The 12,828-nt window shown below is 42.9% G+C and overlaps 1 protein-coding gene across 2 annotated transcripts in view; it reads right to left on the reverse strand.

Moving 5' to 3' along the window:
* The window catches only part of atxn10 (ataxin 10), a 50,695-nt gene that overhangs the window by 33,428 nt on the left and 4,439 nt on the right, over positions 1-12,828 (reverse strand). Inside the window, exon 4 of one of the 2 annotated variants that reach the window (XM_072710288.1) lies at positions 4,241-4,340. In XM_072710288.1, the coding sequence (XP_072566389.1) occupies positions 4,241-4,340 (100 nt within the window). The remainder of the gene's footprint in view (positions 1-4,240; positions 4,341-12,828) is intronic. The other variant, XM_072710289.1, reaches the window with a different exon arrangement.

Below are 12,828 nucleotides of genomic sequence, written 5' to 3' on the forward strand. Positions count from 1 at the left end.
GGGGTAAAACCAGGACATTATACAGTCTGTACTAAGGGTGGGGGGGTAAATCCAGTCTACACACAATCTGTAATAAATGAATGCACTTCTGGACTCACACCTATCTTTGAAATCAATCAATCAATCAATCCATCCATTGGGCATGTACCAGGTCTATCTACCACAGCAGAAGTTTGGGACTTTTGGACTCGAAGCAGCTTAGTGTGCAGGAAACAGGTGTAGTCTACCAGAGTCACAGAACAGCATAAGAACTGGAGGAAATGTTCCTCACTTCCATGCTGAAATGTTAAAGCAGCACCTTCATTCTTCAGAAACTATTCACCTGTCTGATTCTGCTACATATCCCATGCATAGTCTGGCAACCTGTATTCAGTGTGATGGTTAAGCTTGCCTCATGGTTTGGTTAAGGGCCTCTAGCACAGCATGATTTACAGCCTAAGAGAACCTGCTTAAATTTTTAAGCTGAGTGTTAAAATAGAGCCATGAACTTGCCATGGTTCATCAGGGAGGCCTGGGGAAAGAGTCTGAAAACCAGTCAAGCACACAAGTATTTTAAAAACAATGATTTATAGCATGATCAACATCATCATAACCACAACAACTGTACTCGCCATGAATGCAAATATAGAAAGGCCTCAGCATCTGAGTAACTGGCATGGGTGTCACAGATCTTCCTTTGTTGAGGATGTCTCCATTGTCTAACAATCTTCTTGCATCATGATGTATACTGGCCCCCACCAGCTTGAGGTGTGGAAAAAATGCCCTCGTCCCATGAGGTAATTCTGTCTGGAACTGCTTCTCCTCGAAGATGATGATGATCGTCATCAGATGTTCTTCACAAATTAGTCATATTTTCTCGTATTGCTGGTGCCACACCACAGTGCAAGAGCTTTCCCACAAGCATATAAATCTCAGTGTCTGTGTCACTGCAGAGCTCTTTTCAGTGTGGAACAAGGAGACTGCAGTTATTCCACTTGGTACAGAGCAGGGGAGTACAAAGTACAGTCATCCACCAGCTTTCAACATTAAAAAATATGCAGACAATGTTATATGACACAACAAAAATTAGTAAAGAGCTCCCAAAACCAACAAGAAATGCTGCTGGACCATCAAAACAGAAAGGCTCTGCTGATTATGACTCTCTGACCCTGAGGAGAAGGATGTTGGTTCAAATCCTTTGCCTGACAGACTGATGTCACCGGTGGGCCCTTGAGCAAAGCCCTTAATTCCAGTTCCTCCAGGGACCCTGCTCTCTGATCATCAGTAAGTAGCTCTGTATAAAAGCTAAATAAATAAACAGTATAGCAGAGCCATGATGCTAACTAGACTGGCTGCACTGGAGAGATACCACCCAACCATTTGTTCCAGTTACAGTGTCCAACACAGCAGTGGCTATGCCGGCACAGCTACCACGCCGCTCATCCAGGCGCACTGGTGGCATTTCCAATTTTCCTGACAGGAGCCTGCTTAGTGTCACAGCCTCCTCTCTCCTACTCGGGTAACTTTATAGGAGTTTAACGGGCTCCCAGGAATCCTGGTGGAACTGATAGCCTATGAGAAACACACAGGAATCCCATCGTTGCCAGACGTGGAAATTCAGTTCAGGGGGACATTCAATTAATGGGATGTGGGGGTGGGGATGGGCTGGGAACAGACAGACCAAAGATAAGCACCTGACATCGCACACAGACCACCAGCAGACAGATTTCATGCAAAAACTGTAACTCTATTACAGACTACTGCTTTACAGTAAATGGGCATTACCTAAGAAAGCTACTCCAAGCTTACCCCAAAACATTTTGGCCTGTTCAATTTCTTTAAGCAAGAACATTTAAGAGGGTATAAAATTACTAGGTAAACTATGGGGCTCTCTCTGTTTCCCAATTTATGGAGGAAGGCAGAAGTAACTTTTAGTTACTGTGAGCCTGATTTGATATGTCTATTGAGCACAGATAAAGTATGTTTCCCAAGTAGACTAATTAGTAGGGAAGTAATGATAATTGTAATATTGCGATATCGCAATGACAAAATACCTCGAAACTGTTGTCGGACTGTTCCGATATCAACCAAGATATCACGTGGTTATTTCGCTCGTATAAGCTGTCTCAAAAAATACATATTACATTAACAAATGCTTTGTGCTCTATTGGCTGTGTGTAACCCACATTAAATCCATTACAAAACAACTATTACAACAATTACTTATAAATTGGTCCAATAGAAACAAAAACACATTTACAGTATATTAACAAAACGATAATTTCTCTCTTTAAGAAAAAAGACGATTGTATGCAGATTGTGAGGTGATGTCATGAAGTAATGTGGAGAGCACGGGTTGTTTTTTTGCAGAAGTGGTTGAGGCTGGCTGCAGCAAGTGCTGTCATAGGATTTAGAATACGCTGCCATACGATTTAGAATACAATAAAAAGAAACCTTGCTAAACTTGATTTTACAGCTTATGCGGTGTAAGAAGATTTAAACTAAAAGGAAGGTGGAAGAAATGTTTTAAACCACAATAAATTGTTTTTTTTCTGCGCTACATTGACACTTCCGAAGATTTGGAACGGATATTCCTGCATGTGCTTCACCGAACAGGGACCCACCCAATGGAGTTCATAGCAGGATGGCAAGCTAAACCCTTGGAGCAACTGTGTGCAGTTAGGATATGATGGACTGAACTGAACTGTATATTAACCTTTGCACATTGTTATGCCTGAATTGAAAGGTATATTACACATGCACTGTTTTCATGCATTATTTAGCGTGTTAGTATGTATGGGCGTTGCCTATATTTCACGCTGTGAAAACAGACCCAGTGGAAAAATGGCAGAAAACACTACTTTGGAATTGCAGATTGTGATTTGATTACTGCTGTCAAACGATTACAATTTTTAATCAGATTAATCACAGGGTTGCTGTGGATTAATTCAGATTAATCACGATTAAATATCATTCATTTTTAATCTATATTAATCGCATTTCATTTTGCATGAGCAAACAGGCTCAAGAAAAAAGGGAATATACTGTATATGCACTTAACATGTTTATTGAACATCTTGAACACGAGTTGGATGCATTCCATCTGCCACAGAAGTGCAATACCATGGACCCATATCAAAAAGCAAGATTTTTTACTTAGCCTGACAACTTGTCAGATTTAAGGTACCTCAGTTTAAATGGTATTTATCTTCGTTCACTTACAATTAGCCCGAACTACCGTAAATCCGGCAAATAATCCGACTAATCATGAAATCCAATTCTAACCCGGTTAATTGCCATTGTTAGCAATATCAGTTGATAACACATTACACACAGTGCTTTACGTATAAAACTACTTAGCAACACGTCCACAGAAGTTGGACGGTATAGTGTGTGCGACCGATTTAATGAGCCTACATTAAATAAAACTACAACTTTTCCTTCTTTTGATAAAGGGCAAAGCCATCTTAGATTCTGAACTCAGGATCCTCTGTGCTGCTCCGATATATTTCTCAGATCTCCAAGAAACGGGAGTGCGCATGTCGTCACTTCCGGCTTCAAAACTCAGAATCCGACTCGAAACACGAATTCCAAGGGCAAATGGAACGCACCAAAACTGCCCGAAATGAGCTGACAGGGGTTTCAGGGGTTTTGAGTCATTCTGGCCTGCAGATGGGATAATTGCGTTAAAAATTTTAATCAGATTAATCATGATGATGGATTAATCCGTGTTAACCTGTTAATTTTGACAGCCCTAGTTTTGATTAAAAGATCCAGCTGCTGCATGAATAATTAATATTTTATAAAGGAACTACTGACTGCTTGTTTTTGTTTTATAACAACATGAATAACCTTTTATCGCGATATCATACTGTGAGTTTTTGGTATCATTATATCCCTACTATTTAGCATAGCCTATCTATGCCATTTCATTTTTTTTTTTGTAGGGAATAATGTTTACTCAATGTATTCTATATAGTTTAAGAGGGTGTTTCAAAGGGTCCACAGTCCTTAAGTAGTGCTTAATCTGTCATCACTCTATTCCTAAAGACTGGGGGATCTTCATGAAGAACTCCCAGCCATCACTATCTACCAGGGAAAAATTTACAGGGGAGAAATCGGGGCAGACATCCATCCAAATGACACTGTGCCACAACCAAAAGTCTCTTTAAAACTGCACTCTCTCAAAACCAGTGGGAAAAAATCTGTAACAAAACAGAACCAGACTGGGCCCAGTGGTGGTAACGAATGGGACACTTACAAGAACAGATGGGGAAAGCTGTCCATCCAAATGTCGTCTTTGCAGGTCTGGTTCCCCACAGCGAGGTTTCCGAGGAACTGTACTCCACAGCGCAGCGCTGCTGGGGAGAAGATACAACAGCAGAAAACACACTGTAAGCACATGTAACATTCTATGTCAGTCATGGAGATGGCATGCAGACTCTCAATGAGTCCAGACAGATGCTTTTGCTGGTAACATTTTTTGTTATCCAGGGTGATCATACCTTCCATTGTGGAAAAAGTCATTGCTCAACCTAGTCAAACTAGGCTTCAGTTCTAACTTGGCCTTCAACATCCAAGCTAAAAGAAGATGTCTAGAGAAAAAGTTTGCTGATGCCTATCAGTCTGTTGAGGGTTAGAGAGTCATTGCAAAGGCTCTGGGACTGTGTTGAACCGCAGTCAGTCCTTTATAGTACCAAAGTTTAAGAGAGTATTGAACCTTCTCAGGACTGGCCTACCTTCCAAACTCTCTCCAAAAGCAAGGCGTAAAATCATCCAGGAAGTCACAAAAAACACTAACACAACATCCAGGAATCCACAAGACCTCTCTCACTGCTACTGAGGTCAGCACTCTTCACTCCACCAGAAAGACGCCAGGAGAAAACAGGATTCATGGCAGGAGCGGTAAAGGGAAACCAAAGCTCACTTAGCATGGGAACGCTTAGCTCAAGCAGGCCAACCACCACCTGTGTGATCCCCACAAGCTCTGGAATGATGTCCTACAGGCAGATGAGTAAAAAGTGAAACTCTAGACCTGATGTGGGCTCCATAATGTCTGGTAAGAACCAGATACCACATTCCATGGTAAGAGCCTCATCCCAGTGATCCACAAAATCATAGTTTGAGGATGTTTCCCTGAAAAAGGACCTGAGACGACTCATTGAGAAGACCACAAATTCCATTTCATCCCCAAGAATGACAGGATAGCATCAGACCACTGGTCCATGAAATGAAGACCAACTAGAGCAAGGCAGTGCATCTAAATCAGGACTGTTCATTCCTGCTCCTGGAGATCTACCACCCTGCAGAGTTTAGCTGCAGCCCTAATTTAACACACCTGATACAGATAATCAGGTCCTTCAGTAGCATCTCAGTATTAGAGCCAGCTGTGTTAACTGAAAGAGCAGAAGACCCCAAAAGGAGCCACTCAAGCTTATGAACCCCAGCCTGTGTGCCTGTATTTACAAGGTTGCCGGTTCAAACCCAGCCTCAGCACATCTGCGGGTCCTTGAGCAAGGCCCTTAACCCCCAGCTCCCTGGGCGCCGCTATGAGTGGCAGCCCTTCACGGACAGCTTATTCTATAAAGAGCAAGTTGAGGGAGGCATAAAGACAATTTCCCCATGGGGATAAATAAAATATCGATTATTATTATTATTATTATTTAAATGTCTGCAGTGCATAAATACTGTGTGGAAGAATGGGCCAAGAATCTGCCATAGCACCCCCTTCAGGGTGCACTGGGAAAGTAATGACTGCAGTCAAGGGGACATATTATTTGGGTAAGTGGTGCACAGCCATCAAAGTAAAGTTTTAGTAATAGCGGTAAGAAACCTAATGCGATGCACCAGACAGATGGTGAAACCATCAGGGCTGATGACTGCAGCTTTTTGGGGACCGATAAGCGCAGGAGCACAGTCAGAGAAAGCAAACAGCAGTCTCAGAAGCCTGAGGTTAGGAACTCAGGGGCATTTCATGGCACATTCTCACAAGAAATGGTCTGTTTTGCACCGAGGAAGCTGTAGGTTGGTGCTACGGCCACCCCCAGGATATGACCACAAGAAATTATGAAAAATGACTGTGCATTCTGACATCCTTGCTCATGCAACCATGGCAAATGAATCAGGACATGACTACCAGGATAGCTGAAGTGCTACAAGTGCAGCTGTCCACAACAGGTCAATACAGGGGCACAATGAGGTATGGCTCTGTGTATGCGGAAAGGAGACCCCATAGCCCTGGAGGCAAAAACATACACAGGCATGCTGTGTTTCCGGGGATGGGGACAATATCAGACTATTAATGTACATATGTTTTATAATAATAATAATAATAATAATAATAATAATAAATAATAAATATTATTATTATTATTTTAGTGATGGCATGATCCCTCTCTCTATGGAGTTAAACGAACACTAAATAATTATATTAATTAATATATGCTAGTTATTTTTCAGTGACAGTTGTAAGTGCCTTTAATTCAGGGTTCTTGCAGGTTTCAGTAAGTTAAATTTAAGACCATTTTAAGACATTTTAAGACCATTATGAGTAAAATTTAAGACACGATGACTGTCTAACACGATGTATTACTAGAAACATTCGAATGATACCAGAATTTCTCATATTTTATGTCACTCATATCCTTAGCCCAACATCCACATATCATATGTGTTTACAAAGTGCGTTTTAATAAGTTCACATTTGTTTAAAGCATGTGGGAGTGGTATTTTAAGGCTTAAACTATAAAAAGTTTATGTATATGGTCTTTCTATATCGCGGATTTTCACCTATCGCTGATGGGTCTGGAACGTAACTTCCGCGATAGGCGGGGGATCCAGACCCATCAGCGATAGGTGAAAATCCGCGATATAGAAATACCACGGATTAGTTTTATAGCGATTTACTATTTTATTTTCTGCGGACAACGCTTTTTGGGAATGAACGGAGGTAAGAATTTTAAGACTTGGGTATATTGAATTTAAGACCAAGGATGAAAATCTGGGCATTTTTAAGACATTTTAAGGCCTTAAATTTAACTGAATTGAATTTATCTGAATTTTAGACTTTTTAAGACCCCGCAGGAACCCTGTTAATTGCTCCTCGGGGACAAATAAAGTTATTTTGAATTGAATTTGAATAACCACTTTTTTGTTAAATTAAGGCAGTCAGTCTCACTCAACAACATAACAACCTAACTGCACTACGTACAGCCTAACTGTGTATATGACAAACTTAGTGGGTTTGTTGTGGGAAGGGAGTCTCTCCCAGTAACCCCCTCCCAGTAACCTGTTAATGTATCAGGTAAAACAACACAACAGTAAAGTAACGAGTGTTGAACTGATATCAATGCAATGAATAAAGGGAAAAAGTCCCCCCTTTACCCTTTTCAAACACAGTAATCTGTTACAGTTTTGCTTTCATACTAGAGCTGTGTCAAAAAGTTACCACTAATGTTACTAGATAAAAAAACAGGTATACTTTACTATTTTGCTGCCATTCCCACATGACACCATAATGATATATAACAATGATATATAAACAGGTTTCTGTGTGTGTGTTTGTGAACAAGACAGCGAGGAGAGAGATGCATTGCAGCTAGCCATCTCATCTGTTCTTTTTTCCTTGGAAAATACCAAAGCTCATATTATTAGATATTTATAAGAGCATCTACTGAATGACAACATAATATAGCCTATTAGTGCCGTTAGCCAGCTGAATTCTGTTATGCATGCTTGGGGGGTGGGAATCAGACTTCCCAAGTCAGTCACCAAGCCATTGGTTTAGATGATTGATTGGCTGGATAAATGTGTTTTGCCGTGGCGGCAAAGACTTTGGCGTGCTGGGCTGCCACGGAGAAATGTTACCAGAGGAAACATTGCGCATGCCAACACCTGCAGGGAAACTGCTAGACTGCTGGCTTTAGCTAGAAGTGACACCCTCGTCTGTCAGGTATGAATAAATAGACTGGTCACAGCTAAAGCCTGTCATTGCTCTTTTATGGCCAAGGAGTGTCCAACAAAAGGTCTCCTTTCCAAGAGTGGATGTAAAACTGATTTCATAAACAGAGACCATGTGAAGGCTTCTCATCCAGCAGGGGCTTATGGCAAGCATATGGTATATGGATAAAAATGTTAAGACACACCTCTTAATCCAGGGGTGGCCCAATCTTATCCGCAAAGGGCCGGTGTATATGCAGGTTTTTGGAATAACCTGTAGGTCAGCTGTTCAAACCCAGGTGTGAGGACTCTTCAGTCAATCAGGCCTCTAATTAGTAATCTAATTAGGACTTGCAGCAAAAACCCGCATACACACCGGCCCTTTGCGGATATGATTGGCCACCCCTGTCTTAATCATCGAATTCAGGTGTGTCATTCAGACCCATTGCCACAGGTGTATAAAATCAAGCACCTTGGCATGCAGGTTTACAAACTTTGTGAATGGGTCATTCTGAAGAGCTCAGTGTACTGTCACAGGATGCCAACTTTGCAATAAGTCAGTTCATGTAATTTCTTCCCTGCAATATATTGTTACAGTCAACTGTATGTGGTATTATTGCAAAGTGGAAGCATTTAGGAACAGAAACTTAGCCATGAAGTGGCAGACCATGTAAAGTAGAGAGTTGCCTAGTGCTGAGGCGCATAGTGTGTAAAAATTGCCAATGCTCTGTTGACTCAGTAACTACAGAGTTCCAAACTTCCTCTTTAACCCCAGCACAAAAAACTGTGCGTTGGGAGCTTCATGGAATGGGCATCCATTGCTGAGCAGCTGCATGCAAGCCTCACATCACCAAGCGCAATGCCAAGTGTCGAATGGAGTGGTGTAAAGTACGCCACCGCTGGAGGCTGGAGCAGTGGAAACATGTTCTGTGCAGTGACGAATCATGATTTGGCGGATGCCAGGAGAACATTACCTGCCTAACTGCATTGTGCCAACTGTAAATTTGGTAGAGGAGGGTTAATGGAACTGGGCTGTTGGGTTTGGGTCCTTAGAGTCAGTGAAGGGAACTCTTAATGCTTTAACAGACCAAGACATTCTGGACAATTCTATGCTTCCAAGTTTGTGGGAACAGTTTGGGGAAGTCCCCAGTGCACAAAGCAAGGTCCATAAAGGCATGTTTGGGTTAGTTTGGTGTGGAAGAACTTGAGTGGCCCACACAGAGCCCTGAACACTTTTGGACTAGAATGGTGATTGCGAGCCAGGCCTTCACGCCCAACAGCAGTGCCTGAAGTCACAAACACTCTTCTGAGTGAATGGGCAAAACGTTCCCAGAAGAGTGGCAGCTATTATATCTGCAAAGGGGGGACCAACTCCATATTAATGCCTGTGGATTTAGAATGGGATGTCATAACAGTTCCTGTGGGTGTAATGGCCAGATGTCCCAATACTTTTGTCCATAAAGTGTACCATAAAGTAGTGATCACCAACTGGTGGATTCTGGTCTTTATTTGAACCAAACTACAATGGAATCCAGGTTGTGCATTCAATTCTCCCTCTGCTTGGTAAATTTTACCACTGGGAGCATTAATCATGGCCCCTAAAGGAAAATCCCCACTCAGAATGAAAGGTGGGAGTGCTGTTAATGCAATATAAACAGTGACAGTGCAATGGCATTGCACCTATTTAAAGGGCCCCCACAGAGGAACATTCTGGAACGGGGCAGCACTGCAGCAGGCCAAAATATGTGGTAAAAATGGAAAATTACAATTGGGTGTAATGGTCAGTGGTTTTGACAAGTACTACTTATCATTACGGTTACAGCCTGCATGTGCATGTACACACATGCACACACGCACATGCACACACATGGTACTCCCCTAGCTATGCCAAAATATGCGACTCCGTTTTTGTGCGTGTGCACATTTTTTTTTCTCAATGACCTTTCCAGCACAGTTTGAATCTTTAAATTTGAGGCACTGAGGCTACATCAGGAACAAAAGCAAAATTATGGGTCTGGCTGGTCTCTCGAAGAGGCGCTTGACCCCGGTGTGTGGTTTCCCCCGGCCCAAGGACCCAGGGGAGAGGTGGGGAGAGGTATTTGCGTGGATGGGCCTGCATCTGAAGCGAACCCAACCACAGCTAATTTGAACGTGGCATTTGGGGTGGGGGCCACGATCTGACCTAGAGGACCACGGACCATAAGCCACAGCGTCCTACAGTTCCGGCTCTTCTCCCGTCACGGATAAGTGCCGCGCTCGTTGTCTCCTAAATCTTGGCCGACATCTGAAGCACTGAGCTCTCCCATTTCCTCAGGCATACCGCTCCCAGTTTGGCATCCTATGAACAGGGGGAGCTCCAACATATGATGTTCGTTGCACCCCTTGTCTGTGCCCCACAATGAAAGACTCTTTGGTGTTAGGGTTGAGGAGAGAAAAGCATTGTGGGAAAAGCCGAGCGCTCCCTTATGAGTGGAAGAAATGGCCTGGGTGCTTTGAAATGGAGGGATGAGGTTGATGGCCACATGAAGGAGCGCAAGCCGCTCCAGCATCCTGAATTGCGGACAGTGCTGAAGCACGCCATTTCCAATATCAAACCGTAGCAATAACAATGGCAAAAAAAAAAAACAGGCCTGAGAATGGGGCTCCTCTTGAGGATAAGACTTGCGGCTTTGACTCAAACCGTGTGGTCTTCCTATCTATTTATAGTCTGCGGGTGACCACCGTACAATTAAGCATATTATACATTACCACGGAAACAGAACGCAGAGCTCTTGTGAATGGGAAAGCCTTCCGCTCGTTCACCTCTCACACGCTCTACCCATCATGCCCTGGGGGGTCGCCCTGAGTGTGCGATATGAATATCATCACAGTGATTCCACAAGACAGTCTTGTTTACCGACGTCATGCAGACCTTATTTCCTTTCATGGAAACTGCACCGCAGAGATTCAGACAAAGCAGACTGTGCCCAATAATCCGTGGTGGCCCCATCCTAGTGAGGCCCGGCCTGGGTCCCCTTAAGGTTGCAGCGCTGTCTGGAAAACACCCATAACCACAGCAAGGGGCGCTCTGCAGTTTGCACCCCCCTTCCACAGCGGGTGTCACTCTGGTGACTGTCTCTGGGGCAGTATCCTCTTTCAATCTGCTGCAGAAGGAGCAGCTGAATGAAAGGTTGAATACAGCCACATTTTCAAAAAAGCTGTACATAAAAACAGAATGCAATGATTTGCAAATTGCAAATTTGATGCCAGCAACACGTTTCACAGAAGTTGGGACAGGAGCAACAATAACTATAAAAGTTGTATAATGCTAAAACAAAACAGCTGGTTGAATATCTCACAACTAATTTGTGAGAGGTTAATTGGTAATAGGTCAGTATGATTATTAGGCTTAAAAAGAGCCTTTTAGAAAGGCAGAGTCTCTGTGCAGTGAAGATGGGGAGAGGTTCACCACTCTGTGAAAGACTACGTGGGCAGATAAATTGTTGCACTAAGAAATCTATTCCGCAACGTAATATTGCAAAGAATTTGGGAATTTCATCATCTACAATACATAATACCATTAAAAAATTCTGAGAATCCAGAGAGATCTCTGTAGGCAAGGGATAAGGCCGAAAACCAATACTGGCTAGCCATGATGCTTGGGTCCTCAGCTGGCATTGCATAAAAACAGGCACGATTCTATAGTAAAGCTCACTGAATGGGCTCAGGAACACTTCCAAAAACCATTGTCTATGAACACAGTTCATCGCTACATCCACAAATACAGGATGAAACGCTACCACACACAGAAGAAACCATATCTAAACATGATCCAGAAATGCTGCCGACTTCTCAGGGCCTGAGCTCATTTAAGATGGATTGAGGCAAATGGAAAATTGTCCTGTGGTCTGAGGAATCAAAATTTCAAATTCTTTTTGGAAATCATGGACACTGCCTCCTCTGGATTAAAGAGGAGAGGGACCATCTAGCTTGTTATCACCAGACAGTTCAAAAGCCAGCATCTGTGATGATATGGGGGTGCATTAGTGCCCATGGCTCAGGTAGCTTGCACATCTGCGAAGGCACCATTAATGCTAAACAATATACAGTATACAGGTTTTGGAGCAACATATGCTGCCATCCAGATAATGTCACACTATGCTTATATTACAACAGCATGGCTCTGTAGTAGAGGAGTCTGGGTGCCTGCCCCCAGTCCAGACCTGTCACCCACTGAAAACATTTGGCCCATCTTGAAACAAAAAAATATGACAAAGGAGACCCCCAAGTGTTGAGCAGCTGAAATCCTATATCAGCAAGAACGGGACAACATTTCACTTTGAAAACTCTAGTTCCCAAATGTTTACAGAATATTGTTAAAAGGAGAGGCGATGCAACACAGTAGTAAACATGCCCCTTTCCCAGCTTTTTTTAAATGTGCCGGCGGCATCAAATTCAAATTGAACATATATTTGAAATTTGATATGTTGCCTTTGTTCTATTTGCAATTACGTATGGGTTCATGCTGATATGGGTGTCTATGATTTGTAAATCATTGCATTCTGTTTTTATTTACATTTACACAGTGCCCCAACTTTTTTGGAAATGTGGCTGTAGTAGAAAGCAGCAAGGCGATGCAGATACGAAAGTATTTCATCCCTGGAGTCCAGAGAGTCACTCTGAGCTGCTCCGTAAAGCCACAGACCGGGACCGGACATTAAGAGAGTTTGTCTGATAATCAGAGTGGAGTAGAACAGCACCCGCAGCCCTCATTCTGGGCTCCACCAGTTCCAACCCTAAAAATGTGAGCCAATGGCTAAAAGACTGCAGGTTCAAGTGCCCCAGGAATAAGAGTTCTCGCTGGTATGGCCATAAGCCAAAACAAAAAGCCACACAGACCTTATTCTACTGTCACTGTCACTCAGTAACTGC

This window comes from Paramormyrops kingsleyae, chromosome 3 (assembly GCF_048594095.1).
Source record: "Paramormyrops kingsleyae isolate MSU_618 chromosome 3, PKINGS_0.4, whole genome shotgun sequence".
Lineage (NCBI taxonomy): Eukaryota > Metazoa > Chordata > Actinopteri > Osteoglossiformes > Mormyridae > Paramormyrops > Paramormyrops kingsleyae.